Here is a 26,411-nt window from a genome sequence, read left to right on the forward strand (position 1 = left end):
TATTCTTCTCCTCCAGCCTCACCCTGTCATGCAGTGACAGTGCCCAGTCCAACACTCCTCAGAGGAACTTGGCTTTTTCTGAAGGAAATTTGAGCCCTTCCACCCCAACTTATTTTAAATATTCCTGCTAGGTCTCATGAGTAATGTACCTACACAAAGAGATCTCAGAAAACGTACAGATTGTGCAGGAACATAAATTTTGACTGAGCAAGTGATGAATAGAATGCAGAGTAACATCCTCAGATTTTGGGCAAAGAATGTATAATCATTCAGTGTTGTTTGCGAAACATGTCAGGCTCTGTCAGGAAGAAGGGTTATAAATAAATGTGAGGGAGATACTTTAATAATGCTATTTCATATACACTCAATAATGAACTTTAATTATTTCTTTGGGTTTCTTTCTTCCTTCACTGTAGCAGATGAGTCAAGCCCAGATGTGTAATGAAACTGATACTGGCATCACAGCATTTTCTTTAGAGGTAGCTGAAAGAGCTCTATGGATCAGCTGTCAAATCATTTCTCCTCCTGTGGGGTTTCCTTCATGCATCGCACCCAGAATTTAATTCCTCCACATATGGCATGAGTGAATCATAGCGCAAGGAATTTTCTTGATGGAAAAGATTTTTGTGCAGAGAAGCGGCCTTCTCACATCACTTGTCCTGAAATGAAGCCAAAGTCATCTTTATCACAGGCAGTGGAACAACCTGCCAAGAGGAACCAGTTGCCATGGTATAACATCTACACCTTTGCATTCTGAAACCATGAAAACTAATTTAGAGCTTATCGGTAACCTTATCAACAAATATTTGCAGCAGGGAAGGAGGAGATTGATTTGTTTCCTGCTGTGATGCTGAGAATTAACAGAGGATATCAAAAGGAAAGCTCTGAGGTGTTAAATGTAATGATGTGGATAAATATGAAATACCCCACCAATTCCTTGGCTTTTCAGTAGAAACCTGGAAATGAACAGAGGAAGGTGTCACATCACTCCTTCTGCAAAATGACTTCCTGTCAATACCTGCGGTGACTACACGGCTTTCTTGAGGAGGAAATCACATGTGATGAATCTCAATGAAAAACTTTCATTCTTCCTTCCACCTTTCCTGCTCTGGAAGGAAGGAAAACAACAGCAGAACCCCACTGAAAGAAACAGGATGTTCCCCAAATCCCCTCAGCAGGAAGAGACAATGGCCCAATTCCTCTGCTCTCAGAGCTTTCAAACTCACTGAGGGGCTGCACAAAAGGGTCTGACTTCACTTGCCAGGTCAACTCCCAGTCCCATATTCAATATTCCATGATAAACAGTGGGCAAACAAGCCCAGGAAACACATCAATTCTGCAGACTCTGAATGCACTTGGCAGCTACTCAACCTATTCCTCTTTACAAACACATCCAGACCCACCAATTTCCATTTCCTTCTGAGAATGATGAAAAAAACCAGAACAAAAGAAACAGAACAAAAACCCCCAAGACACAGGAAGGCAGAGAACCCTGGCAGGACCTGTGGACTTGTGGAGAGATGAGCCTGTGCTGGAGCAGTTTCACTGGTGTGAATTGAGACCCCGTGGAAGGGTCCCTCTCTGGAGGAGGGTGAGGAGGAAAGAACAGCAGAGACAACTTGTGATGAACTGGTCCCATTTCGTGATGCTGGTGGGGAGGAGGTAGAGAATTCAGGAGTGAGTTTTCCTGGGAAGATGGGAGGGGTACAGGAGACATGTTTTAAGATTCAGTTTTATTTCTCGTTATCCTATTCTGATTTAATTGGTAAGAAATTAAACTAATTTCTCCACATCGAGTCCGTTTTGCCTGTGACAGTAACTGGAGAGTGACTTCTCCTTGTCCTTATCTTGGCCCCTGAGCCTTTCACTACATTTTGTGTCCCCTGATCTGCTGAGGGAGTGACAGAGCAGCTTTGGTGGGCACTGGAATCCAGCCAGGGGCAACACATCACAAACAGGGATGGGTTCCTCCCCCTATGGACAGAAACATCTCAGTTTAAAAACTGTTTGTGATCTGCAGGGGCATCTACTAAAACTCAGCATTAGAAGGTTTCCCAACTCACCTCCTATTTCATATCAAGTCTTATATACAATCACCAGTTTGTAAACAAAGAAGCAATTCCAAATAAAGCAGTTCCAAAAATAGCTCACAAAGCTCCATTACCACACTTTAAAAAAACCTTGTTTTGGTGGTCTGTTAATAATTTGCAATGTTTTCTAACTCCTCACAGCTCAGAAGAGGAAAAAGCAGCACTGGTGAGCCCTGAGACTGAAGAGGGAGCAAAGATAGAGTCAAGAAGGCAAAAGGGTGATTAAAGGGATTTTGTGTGAACTCAAGTCCACAGTGGGTCAATGCCTGAAGGCTTGGAAGCAACAAGCAGTGTAAGGAGAAAAAGGTTTTATAACATTGGATATCATCAAGCCCAAAATAAAATACACCTGAAAATAAACAGGATTGGTGTAGGACAAGAAAACAAATTGCAAACCACATGCTTTGTAAAATGAGTCCCTTTGGGTCAAAACATAAAAATAACAACAACAACAACAAAAGGCAGACACTAAAATATTTAAACAAAAAAAAATTGCTCTCTATAAACAAAAAAGCTCTTTCCCCTACTTTGTTTCTGTACAAAACTCTCTTTGTTAGCCCATTTTTTCCAGGTTGGGAGTGCCTGGCAGCTCTTACCAGGCAGGCAGGTTTCCAGCAGAGGATATCACCTTTACCTGCTCTCACACTGATGAGCTGACGTTTCTCGTTCATTCAAATAATTTTGAACCTTCTAAACTCAAAAATAGCAAATTAGCATTACCCCATGCTACACCAGAAGTGTGTCACCCTCTGCCATTTATCAGGTGACCTTCCAGACCCTACTGTGCTAACCAGAAGTGCTGATGAGCAAGACCTATGCTCACCTTTGGATGCCAAAATTCTGTGAACTGGGTGGGGAGGGGACCTGCACAGCCCTGTGGACTTTACTAAAGATGAGAACCAGACAAGCTGAGACTAAAAATTGCCAAACTCACAGCAGATGTGACCTAAAGCTCAAAATTGCTGTCCCTAGGGATCTCAGAAGTAATGTATTTACACACAAAATCATTAATATTATACTTATTTAAACTCTATTTGTTTGTTCTCAGTACAGAAAGGGGACATGGAGCAGATTTCCACAGCTGAGCAAGGGATTCTGTCTTCAACAGACACACAAAACATCCTGTTTCACCCCAACTCTTTAGAGAGTTTATTCTCATCTCAGTGATTCATCAGGGCTTCCCTGACACCGTTTTCATCTGATCCCTGTAAAACCCAGCTCCTGTCTCTGAGCGATTCCTGTGCCAGCAGATGGCACTCCAAAATGTGCAGCATCCACAGCTTCCCTCACCCCACTCCCAGTAACTGCTGTAAAAGGTGTTGTTTTGTTTTGGGTTTTTTTTTTCCCTCTGCCTGGCTCTTCATTGGTGCTTTTAATCAAGTTTAAATACAGGGGTCAGCTCAGGAGCTCCCACCGCAGGGCCATCAAACTCCCCAGTGCTCAGCTTCCAGAAGAGGTCACTATGTCCTGCTGCACATAAAAGCCACACTCCCATTCTCTTTCCTTAAATCATCTACCCAGTTACAAACTGCTGGGCACAGAAAGGGAGAAAACACCTTCCTCACTCACCAAAAATCAGCTGAAAATTGCAAGAAGGTGCTTTGGTTTTTCTTTAATTTTTGTTTTCTGGGTGGTTTTTGGGTTTTTTTAAGGCAATCATCTGTGCTTTTCAGCACGTCACTGCTGAGCTCTTCATGAGTATATAACCCAATACAGAAAGGAGAAGGGGAAGGAAAAATCCTTAAAGCAAGAAATGTTGCAAATCAAGAGTTTCAATTGTGTCGAGTGTAACACTGAGTTAAGGTTCTAGAAACTACTTCAACAGTTTTATTACATTCAGGACTTTACAGACTCAGTGAAGGTAGAAAATAAAACACTGAATCTTTTCATTTCATCCAAGTGAGGTGTGCACAGCTCACAAAAAATCCAGGGCTTGCACAGACTGGAAACAGGATCTCTGGCTTTGCCCCATGGAAAAGTGGGTTCATGGAAATAAACATTTATGGTTTCATCCAGTTTCTCCATGGCAGTCTTTGTGCCAAGGAAGACCTTGGGAACCTCTTGTCTGTGAGTTTGGCTTTGGGAAGTTGCACAAAAAGGGGCAGAACTTTCTGTTTCCCATGAGGAAGAACTTTCTTTGCTCTACCTTTCCCAGCTCCCTTCCAGCATCTGGAGAAAACAGTGAGACAAGAGGTGAGATTGAGACCTTAACTGGTTTAGGGAGCAGGGAAAAAGTCCTCTTGCACCAAACCAAATTAATCCAATTAGGCCACTGGAGTGACCCAATGCTCATCCCAGGCTACCACGTGGTAGCCCAGCTTTAATTAAAGCAGATTAACGAGGGGGACACTGCAAAGCTTTTCTGTGTTTTACTGCAGGGGACACTGTGAGATGCAGTCCTGTCACCTCACTGCTGAAGTGACAAGCTGCCCATTTGGACAGCCACAGGAAGATCTGTGATGGCATGGCTGCACCTCTTCTCCCAGGATTAATTAAGAGCTTACAGGGGTGAGCAGGGACGTGGGTGATGCTCAGCAGGTACCAACCACACAACCGTGATTTGCTCCCGACAGTGGCAGTGATGAGCAGCACTCATGGCTCAGCTTTTTCATTCATAGAAATCACAGAATAACTCAAATCAGAGAGGAGCCATGAGGACCATCAAGTCCAACTCTCTTCCATTCTTATCTACAAAAGCATATCCAGGGAATTTTCATTTTGCTCGTGGTGTAGGCTCTGAACCATCACTTTATTTCATATTTGGAACAATTGGGTGAAAAAGTCTCTCAAACTTCAGGGAACTGTTTGCTTCAGAGGTTCCTTCTCAAATCAACAAGTTTGTGAGATTGCAGTGGAGAACCTCCATCTGTGTTTAGGTGAACATATTTATTTTATTTATCACACAGACTGTTGCTATCAGCTCAAAAATAACTACTTGAAATGTTATCTGCACCACATGCCTTATCCTACAGAGCCTGTTGTGTTTTATAATGACACTATATATAAATTACCTCTCTGATATACGTCCAGCTTTATGAGTTAGCTCCAAAGGAATTTCAGCATCTTGGATTATCATTAAAAGTGAGGATGAAACTATAACAAACCAGTACATCAGTGAAAGTTTAGCTTGGCAAAAACAACATAAATTTGGGTTACAGTTTTCAGCTTGAGGAACAGAATAAAGAATCAGAAGTGTGATTTTGTGTTTCCTCGTGTTTTCATAAACCAGAAATAATTGTGACCAATTCAAAGAGCCTGAGCAACCTGGTCTGGTGAAAGGTGTCCCTGTCCATGGCAAGAAGTTGGAATAAGAGGGTTTTTAAGGTTGCTTCCATCTCAAATAATTCCATGATTTCACAGGTGGGATGCAGGAAAAAGGAGGTGACAGCATGCCCTCTACACAGGAGTGAAAGGGGTTTCATATTTTTGTGGTGGAAATAACATTGTTTATTTAGACCTTGTAAACAAATAAGATGTGCCCTAGAAAGTAAATATCATTTTTGTCTTCACCCTGGTGCAGCAGGGGTTAACATATTTCCAAACACATTTTTTAGTGGGAAAACACCATTGCTGTCCCCATTTAATCATGTGATAAATGCAGCCATCAAAGTGGGTTTAGAAGAATACAATTTCCTTCCTTTCAATAATTCATCTCCACAGGGGGGTTTAAATGTATTAAATAACACTGCATTCACTTTGGAGCAAGGTGACACGCTCAGTAAGGTTTCACATTTGTTACTCCAGTTGCTGCATGTGATCTTTGCCAGGGCAAAAGTCAATTTTAGACTCTTGCAGTGCAACTTGGGGAAGGTGGGGTTGAAGGAAGGTGGGGTTGAAGGAAGGGAGGTCGTGTGAGCAGCCCCCTCACACCAGCAGAAACCACTTCCACTGGGCAGAAATGCTCACTATATAATTATGCTTCTGAAAAAAAAAAAAAGAAAAAATAAGTCACATATGGGGGAGTCAAGCCCATAAAGTGAACAAAATTCAAGCTTTTAATTCATTTTTTAATAATTATTGTACTGCCATTGTGGCCACACACGTCCTGCAGACCCAGCCTACGTTTCATCAGCTCTGGGATCCTGGCCTGTGTTTGCTCTCCTCTTCCACTGCTGTCACACAGATCTGACACAGCTGCCAGAGGTGACCCTCACTGCCCAGAAAAGCTGCATGCAAGGACAAAGCTCTCTCAGCAAGGTGAGTGTCCATCCAGCTGACACTGTATTTACAGTTATATTTCATTTTGGTTTTGATTTGTATTTATTTATACTGATGTAGGTGCAGATATCTACAGATACATGTATATATTTATAGATAGACAAACCTGTGCCAGCAGTGCTGACTGGAACCATGAACTGCCCACACTCATGGGGTAAAAAGCAACACTCAGGAGGAAAGAGGACTCAGAATTCCTTGAGAGCATGTCTGGATCTCATATAATAGGTGAGAAATGCTTTTCTTATCTATGTGGGTGCACTGACCCCCTCCATGAAGAACCCAGTGTGGCAGGAAGATGAGCATTTACAGTATTCTTTAAATTTAGGGGCTGGCAGTACTGAAGGAGGTAGAAAGGCTGGAGGAGGATTTTTTGCAAGGGCATGGAGTGACAGGACAAGGGGGAATGGCTTTAAGCTGAAGGAGAGTAGATTTAGATTGGGTATTTTGAGGAAATGCCTCTTTGTGAGGGTGGTGAGACCCTGGCTGTGGCCCCATCCCTGGAAGTGCTCCAGGCCAGGTTGGATGTGGCTTGGAGCAGCCTGGGATAGTGGAATGTGTCCCTGCCCATGGCAGGGGGTTGGAATGGATGATCTTTAATGCCTCTTCCAACCCAAACCATTCTGTGATTCCACAAGACAGAAGCACAGCAACCACCCAGGCAGCCACCACAAGCAGTGGGGAAAAAACCCAATATTTGCAGATCTGTCTCTGTCTCTGGAAGAACAATAATGTGGGCACCAGCTGAGTGATGTGTCCCAGCCTCTGGGCACAATATAGATTTTTCAAAGTGCTCTCTGCCATTAGCAAGGCTGGTTCATGGTCGTGTTTCAGCCCGTGGCCCCAAACGCCTCCACACGACCCCGGTGTCACCGTCCCTGGGCACAGCCCTCCCTGCGGGGTCCCTGCAGGTCCCTGGGGTGAGAGCAAAGAGTCTCCCAGCATTTGGGAGCATAAAAACAAGTGGTTGCAGGGCTGGGGGCGAGGCTGGCACATTCCAGACAAAGCAGCCCCTCGATTTGAGGCTCCAGCAGTGACTCAGAGCTGGGGCAGAGGAGCCAGAGGAGCTGCTCTGGAGGAGGGTTTGTACAAAAGAACCCCTTCCCTTGCCTTCATCCTCTGCCCACACAGAAACCTCCGTCCTTTCTCACTCAAACAAAAGGGAAAAAAAAAAAAGAAAGAAAATCACACAAGGGAACAAACAAACTTAAAAAAAAAACCTCTTAACTAACCAAAACCCAGCTATTGAAAATTCAGTTTTCACTCAGACTATCAGCCTAAGTGCTGAAAGAAGCAGCTGCAGTTTCTGGTTCCATCAGCAGGCACAGGCAAAGTGGGCTGGTCCCTTGAAAGGCACTTTGTAGAGGATTGCCAAGGAAAATCCACAACATTCAAGGTGTTTGGCCAATTTAGGAAATGACAAGTTCCCCCAAATTGGGCTGGTGCCCCCAAACTTGATGATACATATTCCTTTTTCATACAGGTTTGGTCTTTTCTTACTTTTCTTCTCTTGTAGGGTAAGGAGATTGGAATGTTACTGGAAGCTCACACCTCCAGCTTTTGACAATTCCTTCAGCTAAAGCTATAGCAGCATTTGGGGTGTTTGTAACCCATTTTTATCGAAGCCCAGAGCATTCCTGGTGTCCCATAAAACCTGCCACCGGCAGCATCTGGAATGAGGGTGTTTTCCCAAGGGCTCTGGTGCAGGATTCTTCATTTTAAGTTTTACAGTTGAAAAATGCTGCCTCCCTGACAGAAGGGGAGTTTGATGGTTGCTTAAATTCTGTGCCTATGAAGCCCACTGGAATTTTTTTTTCCCCAAGATCGTGGGCATGCTGAGAAGAAAAGACCTTCCCTTCCCAGACACACTGGAAGCAGAGCAAAAGTACTTTGGGATATTCAGAATAGATTCCACCTCCCTTGAAAATAAAGGGAACAAATTAAAAGATTAAATGTGAATCTATTTCCATCCACTTATTAAATCCCTTTATGAGAATCTATTTTTCTACCCCCAAAGAGGCAGAAAAAGAAAAGAAAATATTTAAATTTTCTTACAAAAATTGCTTTAATGACTACCTTAAAAAAAAAATCAAACCCCTTAAAACCAAACAAAAGCCCACACTTGAGTAAAGTCAAGAGAAAAATAACTGTGTGATTTAAATGCTCCGTATTGACAACCCTAGGAACAGGGGAGTGGGTTGATTACAATATGGCTTTTAAAGGATGCACAGTCATTTAAAACAAAGTTGACATTATTGAAATAACACTTTTTACAGAAGTAGCTGCATCCCAGATGACCTTGAAAAGACATAGCATTCACTACCACATATGCAAGATAAATTATCACCAAAGCTAAGGCTTGATTTCCTGAGATACAGCAGCCAGACTGGAACATGAGGAACTGGGATGATTTCTCAGATAAGATGGTAGAGTCAATAAGACAAATGTGTAAATAAAAAGCTCCATTTGTTGGAGCAAATGCTGTATTTTGATTGTGGGAAATTAAGTTTTGCATTTCAGGGAAATACAGACCACGTTCCCCTCACAAATGTGGGAGCTGGTTTCAGACACGAGGAGCATCTACTGCATTAAAAACTCATCATTAATTATTGTTCTAAATGAGCTGTGGGTGTTGGCTTGGCCTGAGAGATCCCCAGGGTGGCACAGTCTTGTAGCTGTGCTTATACAACACCTTCCATGACAAGGGCCAGGTAAAAATAGAGGCCCAAATAACCAAAGTCATTACACACTCACATACATACATGCAGTTTTTGCAGACATTACTGCCAAAAAAAGTTATTCTTCCATAAACCAAGGCCTGGATCTCACTGCCCCAAAAATGAAAATTTTACTCTAATCACAGAAAAAGAACAACTTCATAAACACAGGAAGAAAGGGAGAAATGATGCTTCCTGTGGGAAGGAAGTCCATTTAAAGCAAGAATAAACTGATGCAGTCGAGAGAAAAAAAATAATAATAAAAAAGCTTGTATATGCAAATAGACATTGATTATCCATCTTTGTGCTCCTAAGAAATATAATTTACTGACCTTTGAGAGATGGGTCAAATAGGCCCATAGAATAAGAAACAAAGGCATCTTTTTGGAAACTGCCATGTTCCAGAGCAGTAATTATCCTTTCCTCTCCCCATGAGCAGCAGGAAATGAAGAGGGATGCCATTGCACCATGACAATTACTGTAATTTTAATTTCTAAATATTGCTAGGAAAGTTTCCTCAAAAAATAAAAAAATAAAAAAGAGAGAGAGGAAAGTCTGTTCAGATTTTTGATGTGGTTTTAGATAAAACTCATTCCCCAGCTAAAACAGAGCTTAAAACAGAGCTGTGCTTCCCCTTCTCCCACTCCCTTGGGGGAACCACCCACAAAATCTCCATGGTGAGAAAATCCCACTTTCCTCCCCATTAGTGGAGAAGAGGGAATTGCAGAGAATCACAGAGTGGTTGGGGTTGGAAGGAACCTGAAGGATCATCTTGTCCAACCCCCTGCCATGGGCAGGGTCACCTTCCTCTATCCCAGGCTGCTCCAAGCCTCATCACTTGAACTCATTCAACCACTGGCACAAAACCAGATTCTTTCTATCAGAAGCAGATGATGTTGGATGTACAACAATTTCAGAAAATTAAAAAGAAGGATTCTTTTCATCTCCTGTGCCCAGAAACATTATTTACTCTGTTGTGGGATTTTCCACAGCCTACCATTAACTATTTTAATATTACGGATAATCTATTCCATTCTATTAGAACATTAACATACTATATCCAGTTGTTGCACTGTGGGATGGATTTCAGCCTAGAGGACACATCTGGTCAGCTGTCCAGCCTCTCCTGCACTGACCACACTGTCCCAGGCTCCAGGGAACACCTGAAATACTCCCACTCCTACACTGCACTCTGCCTGGGAGGAGGAGTTTGCACCTTGGTGCATCTGTTCAGGGGGAGAAGTGGGATTTGAAGCCCATCTGTCCCAAAAACAATCAGGAGCAGAGGTGACCTTATCCCCAAATCCTCTCTCTGCTGTAGGCTGCACCAGCAACTCCCATCAACTGGAAACTAATTTCCAAAATTCCCCTTAACGAGCCTTTGAGATCTCATTTTGGCCAGCAGGTGAAGACTTAAAATTACTTTCACAGATTCAAGGGAAAGGGCTTTTTTCCTCTTTTTAAATTGTTGCCACAAGGCACGCTCAACAATGATCATTTAGTGTAGCAAAAAGTTGTGTCTTTCAGTATATGCACCTATAGAAATCCATCGATTTGTCTATACACAAACACATTCCTACAAACAAATATTTGATTAAGAATTTATATAACTTCAGGCTTCAAGGAGTTTTGGATCAATGCCTTTATTTGGCCTTTATAAACAAATAAACTCAATTAAAGAGTACTTACAACAAACCGCAATGGGCAAGAAACTAATTTTCCCAAGGCTTTCCCATGGCAATTTTTACCTGTTACATGGGTCTAGGGAATCAATTACTCCCTAAAGGGAAATTATTAGGGCTTGTGTTACCCAACATCTCACCTTTCCCACTCACCAGAGAGGAGGAGAGAAGTATGGGGACAGGCATCCAGAAAAATGAGTATTCTTTAGGCCTCTTACAATTTGGTGTAATAAATTAAAGTATAAATAAAAGAGAACAAAGCCCTGCAGGCAAGCAGTGTTTGAATCAAGGCTGGATCTGCACCAAGTCACTGTGCAGCTTCACAAGGCCCATAAATCAGGTCTCCTGAACATATGTAGTATTTTGCATTACTCTATAGGGTGTTAACTTTAATGCCTTAATATATTCACATAGTGGTCAGGTTACAGTTCCTGTGGGAACCATAAATTTGTATGTCCTGGCCAATCTGCTGCTGGAAAAATAATAATAATAATGTTAAAATTAACCACACCCCCACATTGCCTTCAGCAGGTTTTATACCTTTAATTTTTCTCCTTTCTGTACTTGAGGGAGGAAGAAGAGGTGTGCAGCTGTGAACGTACAGGGAAGCTGAAGCAGATGTGAATTAATTTTCACCCCTTTCTTGCATGAGGGCTTGTTTGTCCCCAGCCCAAGAGTCACTGAATGAAAAAGATTTGCTCCTGGGTGTGGTCAAGCCTATTTCTGAGTCAGAGCACAGGACATGCTACAACCTCCTTTTTCACAATCCAAGCCACTTCACCTGCAAGCAACAGCTACAAGGAGAAACAACCTGAGCTGTTTAACCTCACTGCTGCTGATTCTGCCTGACCCAAACTGATCCTGCTGCAATCTCCCAGTGGTTGGATTCCTTCTCCTTTGCCTGGTTTAAGGGGTTGTCTCTTTCCCATTCCTCCTCCAGCCTCCTTTTGCTCCAAGCTCACCATTACTCACTTAAAGTATTAAAGATTTGAGTATTTTCATCTGACATCCTATTCTTTTTCCCATATTAAAACTCTGTTTACTTCCAAAGAAAGTTGTATTCGATGTCATCAAGCAATTTCAACATACCAAAGGAGCTGGTTTCACCCAGGCTTGCTCCCAGTGCCAACAATTCTCAGTAATTAGCACTCCTCATTTTATTTGCACTGGTAAATAGCCAGCAGTTATGGAGCAGCCATGGCCATGCCACCACCTGGTAGCCCAGGCAGGAACAGAGCTGTTCCCTTCCCTGCAACCCACTCCACCACAGCAGTCAAACAAAGCTGGTTAAAAACCTAAGAAGTGATGCAATACACTCATGAAAACAAATCACAGTTAATTTGCACAAAATGACCCAATAAATATTTGACATTTGTGGGATTTGACCACAGTTAAAGGACATGTTACTTATGCCCCTGTTCAACACAGATCTCCAGCTGGTGGAAAAAAATAGATTGTTAATTTTTATAAACACAGAGCTGAAAAGTAACATCTGTGCACAATCTCTCCAAAGGCAGCAGTGGGAACCCTCATTCTGGGCAAAGGAATTCATCAGCCCTTTGGTACCTTCATTTTATTTCTGACACCTAAACCAGCTAAGCCACAAGGACCAAGGCAGAATTGTAATTGCTTGAATCTTAGTTAATATTAAAGCTTTGGTCCATTGATCTGCACTAATGATGGGGTCTTCAGTGGCACTATTCCACTCTTTTTTTATAGAGAATCATCAATTCAAAGGCACAAAGTACAACTATTTCTTACATACACTAAGGAAGTTTCAGAAAACCAGGCAGCACAAGGTAGGGAGAGAAAAGTCATTAGGAAAGCGGAAAACCTGATGATTGCCCCTTAAGTGATAAAAGGTATCAAAAATATCAGAAATAATCACTGAAATTAGATACAAAGTGCTGGGTTTTGGTGGCACAGGATCAGCTGCAAAGCCCACAAGTTTCTTAGCATGTAGGATTTAAGATGCCAAACTAATCTCTGTTGGACCCTTACTTCACCAAAGGATCTCCTGGAATCAAAACTCTCTTGGAAATCTGTGGAGATTCCTTAAACACACACACACACACACACAGATATTAAATCTATAGTATTTTGCATTACTATTTATAAAAGACTACACATTTTTTCTGTATATATACATGTACACTTACACAAAGATATCTTTATAGTCTTAATAATTTGCATATGTTCACTGTCACACGTGCATCTAATTATATTTTGATCTATATTCACATACATATATATATGAAACTGAATATGTGCATAATATATCGAGTAATCTGTATATATGAATATGTATATATATATAGATATATGAATATTTATCAGAATAAATATATAGACTCTGATTCTACATAGTATTTATTCATTGAAAAATTTCCTAATATGGGCTAAAAGAGAAGAAAAAGGCTCAATTTGCATATGTATATAATAGTTAACCACAGTGCAATGTAGCCAAAGAAACCAGAATACATAATCCCTCTTAAAACTGGAGACAGGCTTGATAAAAACTCTCCTTAAATTCTTCTATGAAATTGTCCCTGGAATGTGATTTCACTGTGCCTACAAGCCCAGCTTCCAGGAAAAGGGGGTGTAGGACTGCTTTTTGATGTATTTCAGAGCAGACAGAACTCCCATCAAGAATGGAAAAATGGCCCCATGAGGATAGAAAAGCAGAGAATAATTAAACAGGTCTTATATAAGTCTTTCTTCCCTGAGTCCTGTTATCTTCCACCTCCAAGACGTCACACATTTCTACTGGAAAAAAAAACACCTTCAGAGCAGGCAGTGGAGGAGCTCCAAGCTCTTCAGCATCGTTAGTGGGGTTAGAAAACAGCTTTTTTTTTAGCACTGTACTTACTTCCAAACACAGAGACACACGTGAACTTACCTGTTTGGTGCTTCTCTGCCCAGTAGGGAGCAAAGCTTTGGATTTCTCTGCTATTTTCTGTTAAAAGGAAAAGAAAAAAAAAATAAATCAGTGGGAAAATGGCTGAGAAAACAGAGTCCAAATATTTAGGGAAGGAGTCATATGAAGCTATTTTCTTCTGCTTCCCAAAGAAAATGACAAAGAGAAAGCTCTTACTCTTTAGAAAAAACAAGGGAGTATAAAAGCATTGAAAAGTTCAGTCTTGCAGGCATTAAAAGTCTTCAAAGCTTCCAGAATGACAAGGTTATCAAAACTGAAAGAGGCATTTAAGGAATGACAGCTAGGACGTGGATAAGTAGCAATTTATCACTCAGATTGTTTTCCTGACACAGCCGGGCATTCACAAACTGCTGTGGTTAATTTTGGCACTTCTGAACTGATGACAGTTTTTAAAATAAAAGAAATCCAACCTAGGTATACAGTTCAGATGGACTGTACTCATGAACATTAGGGGGAAAAAAAAAAAAGACATTAAAAAGATGGGTGTGTGTATATGGGGGTGGAGCTCTTCACCCAAATAATTCCAGCTTCTCATTCAAGACATAAAATAATTTCATTTAAAGACCCTGCACTCAGCCTCTTGAACAGGACCTGTAAATAATTTAAAATATGAGGCAGCACTGGAAATGATGCAATTCTATTACACGACAGGCAGGCTGTTGAACTGCAATTTTATGTACATCCATTTATTTATTTAATTTTTAAGGCACAGGCAGCAAGGATGGGAAATCAATCAGTCCAGAGTGTTTCTAATAGAGACACATTATTAAGTGCATGTTGCCAGCCAGATTTCATTACACCTCTCTAATTACAATATATCCCTCCCATTGTTGCAGGCATGCGTCAGACTCATTAAAGTGATATACTAAAGCCACCAGAGTTTGTCCAGGTTGTCTTTTGATTAATCCAGATCTATCTCCTAACTTGCACTGCCGGGGAGGGAAGCAGTTTGGGGATGCTAAATTTAAGTCATTACTACAGTGTTTAAAAGCAAAGCAAATCTGCTTATCAGCAGAGCCTCCCCAGGGTAAAGAGGGTGAGTAAGAAGCAAATGAAGGAACTGGAGTCCAGGCTTTGTTTGTTTTATTAAACAGCTTGATCTTGGTGACAGATCCCAACAACAAGACGTGCCTGGGAACTTTCTGGCGCAGCCAAACAGCAAAGCAGAGACAGAAGTGGGGTAACATTTGAATTAACATTTTCTGCAAGCAGAAAAGGTGAACTGTGTAATCACCTCTCCTTCTCCCCCGAGAGTGGAGGCACACCAAAATAATGTCATGGCTGAGCCAGGGGAAATGCTTCCCCCTGAATTCGGTGCTGGGGAGGCCACACCTCAAATCCTGGGGTCAGTTTTGGGCCACTCACAACAAGAAGGACACTGAGGGGCTGGAGCATGTCTGGGGAAGGGAACAGAGCTGGGGAATGGTCTGGAGCACCAGGAGCAGCTGGGGGAGCTGGGGGGGCTCAGCCTGGAGAAAAGGAGGCTCAGGGAGACCTCACTCTCTACAACTCCCTGACAGGAGGGTGTAGCCAGGTGAGGATCAATGTCTTCTCCCAGGGAACAAAGGACAGGACAAGAGGAAACAGCCTCAAGCTGCCCCAGGGGAGGTTTGGATTGGATATTTGGAAACATTTCAGCAGAGGAAAGCTTGTCAAGCACTGGAACAGGACACCCAGGGAAGCGGTGGAGACCCTGCAAGTGTTCAGTAAATGTGTGGGTATAACCCTTAAAGAGATGGTTCAGGTGGTTCAATGTTCACTAAACGTGTGGGTATAACCCTTAAAGAGATGGTTCAGGTGGTTCAATGTTCACTAAATGTGTGGGTATAACCCTTAAAGAGATGGTTCAGGTGGTGCTTTGTTGATGGTTGGATTTGATGACCTTAAAAGTTTTTTCCAACCTTAATTCTATGACACTATGATTGCTCAACTGACAAAGAAAGAAAAGAGGGAAGAAACTATTCACTAGCAGCCCTGTGGAGATACTTCAGGCTCACAGAGATTACACTCACACCTAACACATCCCCAGATTCACAGATGGGAGAGTGGAAGCAAGAGAGACACTCACTTTCTGCACAGCTCCGTATCTCTGGATGGCATCTGACAGCTGGTTCTTCAGCCTGTCCAGCTGAAGCCGTTCTTGCTGCATTGGGAAAAAAAGAAGGGTGGTTAGCAGGTCTTTCAGAGATAAATCCAGTAGTAAGGCTCTGTCTGCAACCACGAGAAATTGTCCTGGTGGGAGATACCAAATAAATAAGGTGAGCACAAATGGTGTCCTAAAAGAATCAATCACACTGGGGCCACCAGGATGCAAGAGGATTTTATTTTAGGAAATGTGATGATTTGGTCTTTCAGTCCAAGTTAGATTAAAAAATTCCACTTTGGATATTCAAGATAGCATTGGAGAAAATAACTGAAGGGGTCTTTCTATAAAAAGTTATTTTTTCAGATGACAAATAATGATAGAATTGATTGCATCATTTGGGAGATTTACTGGATTTGATAAGTCAATCAATTTGATCAGTCAACTCCCCTCCTTTATGACTGTCAGAAACCAGCTTATCTTCACGTTGTCCAAAACTTGAAGTGACCCAAATGTCACTGCCTTTATGGCTGGAGCTTGCTCCAGCAAGATTTCAATCTATGTTTAAAAAAAAACCAACAAAATAAAAATTTAAAAAAAATAAAAAAAAACAACTAAACAAAAAAATCTCTTCTTGGGAGGATGAACACAGCCTGATGTAAGTATCCAACATGACTCCAAATCTCTGTTGTCAGAAGGAATGACCAAACCCAAACAGAACTGTTCTATGCCCTGGATTTCAGATTTTACATTTTCAGATTTTACAGAGGGAAATGCGAAAGGAAGTGGGATGTCACCTTAAAAGACAAGTGGAAAACAAAACCAAATCTACACTGAGCAGAAATGTTCACTTTCCAGCCATTTCAGCTGCTTCAGAAAACTGCTTGGGATTGCAAAAGTAGATTTTATAAAGGATGGGATAAACATTTTTAATTTTAATGGCAGTATTTTCGCACACAGAGAAATATCCCAGTTCCTCATCTAAAGATTTAAAACCATTTTTAGAGCAGGGCAAGTATCATCATTTCCATTCTACAGATTAAGGTCCATAAATGTTACGTTTGTTCCACATGCAAAGTAAGATAAGATTGTCACCCTGGAGAGCTGATCTTATGCTCCAGCACTCACCCTACCAAAAAAATGGAATTCCAGATCTGCCTCCATTCACATCCTCTGAGGTTAGTTTGGAATGAAGCCCTAAAAGAGCCATTTTCCATCAGTCTCCTGCCTTGTAGCACACTGATCCACTTAGAGCAGCATCTTTGCTCCTGCAATACTATCAATTTGCTCAGCTGGGCATCCTGACTCCAACACCTCCAGCAGCACTTGGAGATTTATGGGAACTCAGAGAAAGTCCCATATTGCATCTCGCTGGCAGTGCATTTCTGGTGGAAAATAAGGAAGAAAGGAGATAAAAAAGGCTTTTTTTTTTTTTTTCCTGTGTGTGCATGCAAAGCAATCCACAAAAAAATGGATTGGTGAGGACTGACTATAAAGCTCTGTAAGGCTTTTCATGCTGTGAGTAATTTTATGGGAGGAGAGTTTGCAGTGCTACACAGATTCCCAAGAGGGACTTACTGACCAGCAGCCAATATCCTCCAGAACAATTTATTCAATGTAAGGGACAGCGGCTACAGGCTTTCTATCAAAATTTGTAGGTTTAATTACTAAAACTCCACTATTAGAGGAGTTAAAATAAAAAAAAAAAAAAGTTCATTTAATTTAAAAGTGAACAGAAAAAAGTTATTATACAATGTAATAGAGAGCAGCAAATTTATTCCTCATATTACTGAAATTGTTTCTGTGTCTATTTCCTTCAGCTCTTAAATATTTTCCCTTCAGCTTTGCATTTTTCTCCCCAAGACAGTAAAACCTCTTCTCCTGAGAGTCCCCATGGGCTTCAAGGGCAAATAATGACATTCTTGTGTGGCACTGTAATTTGGTTTAATGTGACCTTGCCAGATTCCCCTTTGGGCCCAATTTATGTCACAAAATAGAACCTGGAGATCAGCACAAAAAAAAATAAAAAATAAAAAAAAAGTTGCCCAGATTCCCATATCTCCAGGGCATCATCTTCTGTTTCATCAAGCTCAGATGTAATTATGCAAGAAAATGAAAAAAAAATAAAAAAATAAACAAAACAAACAGTCCTTGCCATCCACCACTAGTCAAAGTGATTTGTCAAAAATTATTCTTGTATTAATCTTGATGTCTGCATGTGGAAACAGTCATTCCAGGCCTGCCTCCCCATCCTCTGGAGTAGACCATCACCCATTCATTTTTATTTTTTTTTTAGTCAGGCTGAATTGCACTTGGTCCTTCACAGGTTACCAAGGTAGCCTGAGGTGATCCACGTTTTAAATCCTTATCTCAACTGCCTGTTGGCAAGTGCCACAAATCCAGGCTGTAAAAACCACTTGGTCAAAGATGAGTTGTGTGTTTAGAGCAGTCTTATTTCGAGGTGGAAGGGCAGTGAGAACAGCTGAAGTAACACAGGACTTTGGAAAATGACAGGTAGTGAGTGAGAATAAAACATGAACTCAGGAAAGTTCCTGACTTAGAAATCATGTCGATGCTGGAAGCAAGAATGTAGCAGAAATCAAGTAGAATTGTAAATTCTAATTTAAAATCCTGCTCTGATCTGGCCACAGTCTGTATTTACCTATCCCCAAAGCTGCCTTTGCACTAGCACACAGCACTGAATCAGTGTCACATCCACACATATTCCATGGCTTTGGCCTTTCCAGACACTCAACAGACTCCCAAACTCACCTGCACGCCGTGCACCCACAACTGAGTCTTTAACCAATGCCAAACTCATGAAGCCAGATGAGTTCTGCAACATTTTCACCCAAACTGAGACCTTGAGATAGATGTGAACTGGCCAAAGGCTTCATTGTTGAGTTTTTGATTTCCAATTCCACACGAGCCAGTTCTGGGAGGAGAGCTGGTGTCAGCAGCTGTTTTCCCCTGAGTCATTTATAAGTGAAAACCACACTTGTTTGAGAGGAAAGGAAGTTATAGCAAAACAAAGAGCTTAACAGCTTTACAGCACCCACTGCCACTTCTTATTTTCATTATTCCTCCTTCCACAAGACCCATCATTCTCCCCCAACAGCATCTTGACTGACACATACCCTGGATGAGCCTCTGACAACCTCAGACAGCTGCTTGATGGCTTTGGTGCTAGTCGTGATGGTTTTATTAGTCTCCTGCTGGGTGGCATGCCTGCAGAAGAGAAGAGATGATGGGAATTGCAATTGAAATTAATTGCATAATGAGACACTTGGAGAAATCTATCAAGCTGCAGAGCAATTGAGACAACACAACAACAGCAGCACACGGAGGCACAGGAGGGCTGCAGGAGTCCTGGGTCTTCACCAGCAATGGAAGCCAGAAGGAAATACTGGAGAAGAGATGCCCAAAATATTCTTCCTGCTGTCAGCACAAAGACAAAAATGCCTGTGAACCATTCAAAGGGAAGTGATGAGGTGAAAACAGGGGGTGGACAGGGAATGAGATGGTTGGTATTGCAGATTTTCAAAGAAGGGCTGTACAGCAGGAGGCAGGACTGGGGAGTTGCCTGATGGCTTGCCCAGGAAAATATTGCTCTCAGGAGAGAAATCCGAAATTGAGCAGGAGAAATTTACTTACCCCTTAATGACACACTATCTCCAGGAAAGCACTGGGGATGTGAAGGTGCAGAGCTGCTTTACCAGCACTGAAACAGGCAGGAACCACTCACCCCTCCAGCCACGGGTGTCCCTCCCTTTTACACCCCAAATTCCAGTTCCATTATTCCTTGTAAGCACTGGTTGCTGGCCTTGCTCTTTGAAACCATACAAACAAAGGGGAAGAGACATAAATGCTTCCCAAAGGTATTTATTAGCTCAGTCCAGTAGTTCTCAAGTTTTCTAAGGTCAACAGAGCACTCTCAGCTTATAAGCTTCTCCAGAGAGCACTTTATATCCTTTTAGTCAGAAAGAAATGGTTTTCCATGAAGTTTCATTCAAAAACTCAATAAATACTTGGAAAAGTTATTCATGGGGATTTTATTCATGGAGAAAATTATGAGTTTTTCTCCCTTAGAGGACACATATGAGCATGAACCACAGTTGTATCAAAAAGACTGATTTTTCAGCGCTTTTTTTTTTTTAGAGTGCTGAGATTTGAAGTGAATGGAGGTTCTTTGATTAAAAAATGTCAAAATGTCTATTTATCATCCCTCAGTCCTGAAGACCCATGGCTTGTCCTGACTCTTCACCTCCTTTTTTCTTCTCTGTCAGCTCTGATGGAGAGCACTTCTTCTGAGATTTGGGTCAACTCTTCCAGCACCCCCTTTGAAGACAAAGGCCAGACCCCAAACAGCTTTTACCAAGCACAACCTTAACAACAAATACATTGAGACCTCTCTTGTTGAGGTCTTAATCCAAAGTTTGGCATTTTTTTCCCCCACTTCAATGTTTTTATGCAGTTGGGAAAGCTGTTCAGGATCACGGAATCTAGGATGGCCTGGAATGGAAGGGACCTCCAAGATCATCCAATTCCATGGACTGGATGCCATGGGCAGGGACACCTTCCAGTGGACCAAGTTGCTCCAAACCCTGTCCAACCTGGCCTTGCACACTTCCAGGGATGGGACAGCCACAGCTTCTCTGAGCAGCCTCTGCCAGGGCCTCACCACCCTCCCAGTAAATAAAATTACACTTGAGTTCATACAAGTGAAAGCTTAGTACACCATGAGGACAACATCTCTTAGTTACAGAACAGGAATTCAGATGTGTGTCAAGGGTTGAACACTCCCACAGAAGGCATGGAATCCTTTGGCACCACACAAGAAGGAGAAATAATCCCATATGAAAACAAAACCAGATCCAATAACGAGTTATTACCTCTGTATATTTAAATTAATGTACAATTTCTGTGTTCATTCATCAAAATGCACTTCACCAACTGATGATCCCAGGACTCACCACAGCAGCTGAGCAATTACATCACTTTTCATTTGAGATGGAAGAGGTCATATCTATCAGAGACAAGTATTCCATACTGCCATTGCAAGAGAGGGAGCTGGGAATTGAATCCTGTCACATTGCTAACACTGAGGAGTGCACAGTCAGCCTGATCCCCAATCTCTTCATCAAGTATATCTTGCCACCAAATGCATGAATTCTATAAGCAGCAGATTCAAATCTCAGATTTCCATATCTAATTCCTCTTAACAGAAAGCAAGATGCTGGAGTTGACATCTATTTTGCAGACCTCATTAAATTATCTGCCCACAGGAAAGCTCAGGAATTTACATACCAATAATTCCCCATCCCCAAAGTGAAATGGCTTGTCAGGCTCTTGCATCTGATCCTTCCCAACCTCTAAAGTTAAATAAAGTCTTCATTTGCACTGTACTGTAAATTTTATGTTAGATATCTTATGTAATAAATTGGTGCTGGGCACGAACTTTGCTGCAAAATAACTGGGGGCAGGAGTACAAAAAAATAAAAGTTCTGCCTTCCACCCCTTAATTCAAAATGCACTTTAACCAACATGCTGGTGCTTGATTTTGGCACTTCCCACTATGCTGCCAGCACAATTAACTTCTTATTCTTCAGTTTCAGAGATGAGCTCAGGAATCAGACAATGATTATATTTAATTTACATTAAATGCTATTGAGATCTTAATTTAAAAAAAAAACCCTCTCAAAACACTGCTTCCTGCAATATTTTATTTTAATTTGCAATGGTAACAAGATATGTTGTTGTTGTTGGTTTTGTTTTTTTTATAATTAGTATTAACAGTATTATTAGTATTATTATCTGTCTTATCCTCTGCTCCCCATGGAAGTACAGAAGTTAATTAAAGGGGTGCCTCTGATGAATAAAATTTCCTTCTCAAAAGAGTTCTCCACACAACAGTAAGTTAATACTCCATCCGTGGAGCTGCCAAGTACCTAAAATACAAATGTAGTAAAAGTTTTACCTGTCTACAGCTCTGCTCTGAAAACAAACCCTGGAAGGGTAAACACCAGAGAAAGCATCTCTTATGAGAGGTAACATCTCTTGCTGAGCATTTCTGCCTGCACAAACACTGCAAAGACAATGCACTAAATAATCCAGGAGATGCCAAACTGCTGCCTACGAGTTCCCCATGGCTGCTGTTTCCTTTGCTGGAGGAGCACGGTCCAGCGAATCCGTGATCCCCAGCTGCTCACAGTTTGTTCTCTGAATGATCATCTCTAATTTATTTATCCAGTTTTAAAAGGAGCGCTGCAAAGAGGCAGATGTGGCGGTGGCTGCTCCCCTTATCCGCAGGGACACCAGGAAGGAGCTGAACTTCTGCCTCTGCTGCTTCTTTGAGACACTTGATGAATGACCAAGTCAGTGGAAAAATAATCAGACCCCAAGTGCAACAGCAAACACCAGCCAGGGATGGAGTTCTCTCTGCCTCACCGAGCCTGCCGATATTTACAATAATCCCAAAGAGCTTTGTTTCCCAGCTCCAGCAGGAAATGCCATTTCCACTTATAGAAAAAGACATAGCTTATTTTATTTTTGTCTGATCCCTAATGGAAGAGCAATAATGAGCTTTTTGGGCACAGATCAAAGATACCTTTGCTGTAGTGGCTTGAACATCATCAGATTCAGAATCCCCTTTAGCACAGGGCAACTGCACAGCCATGGAGTCATTTTTTGCACTTAAGAGTGGCCAAGTAGTGTTGTCAAGAGTTAAGCCAGATAGTCCAGCATAAGTCAAAACTTGTCTTTTTCACAGCTGCTGTAATATTTACTGCAGACTTCTTACCCGAAAAGAGGTGAAGTCAGAGTACTTTGAGCAGAGCACTGAGCTGCAGGATCTGTGGCTTAAGCAGAAGTTTGTTCAGCAGCTGCATTTACATTTATTCCATCGCTGCTGGAGACAGAAATGCATAGAGAGCATTAAATATGCAGAGGGAGATTGACACCACAGGACATCTCCTTCCTGTCTTACAGATGGGTTCTATGAAGGGCTGGTGGGAACAGACCCCAGCAAACCTCAAATACAGTAGATAAAACTTCAGCATTGCCCACAGGGACAGCAACGCATCCTAAGGATGCTTTTCCCCTTTCTTCATCTAATAAATGTGTTTATAAACACATCCAATGGAGATTCTTTGTGGCCTGTGGTGGGGGACACCTGTAGCATGAAGTTCTGCCCTGGAGTGTGGTCAAAAACCTCAAACAAAGCCCCTTTTTTCAAGCTATTAGTGGTGGGCTGAGAGGGGCATCATGTGCTGGGTTTTGGTGTTTGAATTGTGTTAAAACCCATCTGCCACACCAGCCTCAAACCAACACCCTGACAGTGAGGCAGAGATTTGGCAGATGAGCTCTAAGCTGGCCTGCAGGCACAGGACCAGCAGCCAGCCCCTGTGAACTAAAAAAGTCCAGACCACTTTCTATAGGGCAGGTTCTTCTAAGATATTGTGTGTGTGTGAAGATTCATCCTTTGGGTAAAGGATGTGCCCCAAGGATGTCCCTCGTGGCTGAGTGAAAGAGATTTACCCACAGTCATTGCCCTGGGTGAGTTATATCAATCTCCAACAATTGATTGTTTTGGTAGCTTTAACATAATTTATTTAATATTGCTTTGATATAGTGCACTATCCTATCTGATACTATAGTAATAGTTTTAGCTTTTATGCTGCATAGTAAATAATTCTGATTGAGTTCTTTTGTCTAATCATTCATCATAATAAATAATCCATTTTTATACTGATATCTGATTTGCTATCAATAAATTCTGAGGGACAAAGTTGTAAACTTAGACTGTTGACAAAGTCTGGGCACAAGCCTGGATCCAGCTGCTCCTCTCTGAGGAGTTTAGAAAGAAAAGGGATCCTCTCTGCACCTCATGATTCAATGGGAGCCTCTCTAATAAACTTTGTCTAAAGCTCCCATTCCAACCTTCAATAGCACCTCTGAAATGATGCAGAGAATCCACACTTGAGTGGTGACCCAGCCTTGTGGTTCATCCTACACAGCCAGGATGATCCTACAGCAGAACCAGAGAATCCAAGGATATCCTGAGTTGGAAGGGACCCACGAGGATCATCCAAACCCAACTCCTGGCCCTGCACAGGACAATCCCAACAATCCCACCCTGACCCTGAGAGCATTGTTCAAATGCTCCCTGAGCAGGCTTGGGGCCGTGACCATTCCTTGGGAAGCCTGTTCCAGTGCTCCACGACCTTTTGGGGGAAGAACCTTCCCTAATATCCAACCTAAGCCTTCCCTGACACAGCTGCAGCCATTCCCTCGGCTCCTGTCACTGGTCACCAGTGAGATCAGTGTCTGTCCCTCCTCTTTCCATCATGAGGATGCTGAAACACTCCTCTGTAAGATGGAAATCTTCTACAAATTCCTACAAATGTAGGAATTTTCTGCCTTAGATCACTGCACTTTAGAGAATCACAGAAATCTCATTCTGTGGGATGTATGGAAAATCACGCTGTGAAAAGGAGACACAGGAGTCCTGCAAGTTTATGGCTTATTCGAATGAATATGGCACATTGGAATGAAGGGAGAGAGTCCACTGGAGCACAGGCTTGAGAGGTTTTCTCTCTCGAGGTTCTGGAGGGTGCAGCCTCCTTTTATCCCAAATTCCCAGCCACACTTTGCTCTCTTCCTTTTCCCATTGCCTGAGGTACCAGGAAGGTGCAGCCTTCCCAAACCACCTGCCACAAATTCCCCTTAAATCTGGCATTTCACCCCAAAGTTCAGAAGTTCAGGCTTGTGCAGACCCCCTTGTTTCAGGAGCCAAACTCTCCGGGTTCTATAACAATTCTTGAAGTTAATAGAGACATTAAGACCCGTTTCAAAGACGTTAACACCCATCCTCTCACCCATAGAATTGTTTGTAAAGGCATTAGCACACATCTTTCTAATTAAGGACTACTGGCTCTCTTTCTGCATGATGAATGCAGGGAACATCTCCCACCTCTAAGCATTTATTATGAATGTAAACAAAGAAAGATGAACTAGGAAGGAAAGGCTGTTTTTTAGAAGAATAGAATCACAGTCTCACAGGGTGGTTTGGGTTGAAAGCAACCTTAGAGACCAAACCCTGTGTAATGGGCAGGGATGCCACCCACTAGATCAGGTTCCTCAGGGCCCCATCCAACCTGGCCTAAGTTGTTGCACTAATTTTCACCCAGCCCTAAAGTATATTTACTGGCTATTTAAGTAAATTTCATCAAATGAGAAGACATTAAATCTATTTATTCTGGCTCTTAACTGACTTCCCCAGCCTTTTTTTCCCCACACGCTTTTTCTTCTTCAAGACCTAATTGTGCATGTTGAGAAATAGTTTACAACGGAGCAAAATAAGAGCTCTAATTCTGATCTGTCAGCAAACCCCTTTGCATAGGTGTAAATCATCCAGCAGAGTAAAAATCAGGAGAAATACGGACTGCTACTTCCAGGTTTCAAGCCACACAATATTCTAAAATAAAAGCATCATGGATTTCCAATTTGCCTGTCACTTGAAAGTATTAGGAGACGTGGCACTATTTTTCTTACAGGAGCTTAGGGGATGGTCTGTGGCTGTGTGGGAGAAGAAGAGGAGGTATTTCAAACCCACCTGACATGGGTGAAATACCATCTCTAGAGAGAAACACGGTTTGCAGTTCTGTTGTTCAATGGTTCTGCATTAAAACGCAGGAATTTCTGTCAGATAGCAGCCCTCACAAATTTCATCACACAAGTGCGAACCTTAGCAAATTTTTTCATGGCTTTTTCAATACCTATTTTTAAATACCTTTTTCATCACGGCTTCTTAAAATTATATAATCATAAATAAAGAAGCAGTTCTTACTGAAATAAGGAGAATGCTTGCTCCCCTGCAGGATTTGACCAGCTGCAGGCAGCTCGTTATTCATTAACCACTACCAGCAAATTCAGATTTGTGTTTTTCAACGAAATTATCTGCAGAACAGTCTTTAAGAGCCCCCTCCCTTAACCCTGCATCACCTACAGATCAGTTCAGCATCGCCTCAGACTCCATCTGTCAAGTCATTGCTGACAGCTCTCACAACAGGACTCCATGGGAAGCAGCTCAACAATGTCACTGCCATTAGTCACCTCTCACGTTGTTTTTCTTTCTCCCACCCTTACTATTCCCAAGTACGTTTTAATTTAAAAAGTTTCACTTTCATTCCTAATGGGAGAGCCACTTGAATCCTTTGTAACCGCCCTGCCAGCATTTGAGATGTATTACACCTCCCTCTCCCTCATTATGCAGTAAGCCTCTTAGCTTATAAGAGGCAGAAATTAATTTAATTTGCTATAATTTCATTTTTGATGAACCCTGGTGCCTACTGATCATGATAGTTATAGTTTTATTTTTTTTTCCAGGTGCTGATTAAACTGCTTGTTTCTTTTTTACTATTCTTGCAACTTCGATTGTGCTGAGGTAAACCATGGTCCTGCACCAGATTTCTGAAAAAAACCAAACAGATCCCTTCCTTCCCAGCCCAAGGACCTCAGCTGCCCTCCCTGAGCTCTCAATATTCACCCGAATTTCTGGAATTGCCCCGATAATCCTTTCAGCGCCCCGAGATAAGCGGCGCTAAAACTGTGACCGCTCTAATGGCTTTGCCTGTGCTTTCTAATTCTGCCGTGCCTTTCACATTCCTGCATCAACGAGGAGACCGC

General features: G+C 42.0%; 1 protein-coding gene across 13 annotated transcripts in view; it reads right to left on the reverse strand.

The window, feature by feature from the left end:
* The window catches only part of TSNARE1 (t-SNARE domain containing 1), a 449,947-nt gene that overhangs the window by 230,606 nt on the left and 192,930 nt on the right, over positions 1-26,411 (reverse strand). For all 13 annotated transcript variants that reach the window (XM_033512481.1, XM_015619054.1, XM_015619058.1 and 10 more), the window contains 3 exons: positions 18,863-18,953; positions 15,711-15,785; positions 13,604-13,660 (listed from right to left, as the gene is read on the reverse strand). In XM_033512481.1, the coding sequence (XP_033368372.1) occupies positions 13,604-13,660; positions 15,711-15,785; positions 18,863-18,953 (223 nt within the window). The remainder of the gene's footprint in view (positions 1-13,603; positions 13,661-15,710; positions 15,786-18,862; positions 18,954-26,411) is intronic.

Source organism: Parus major, chromosome 2 (assembly GCF_001522545.3).
Source record: "Parus major isolate Abel chromosome 2, Parus_major1.1, whole genome shotgun sequence".
NCBI lineage: Eukaryota > Metazoa > Chordata > Aves > Passeriformes > Paridae > Parus > Parus major.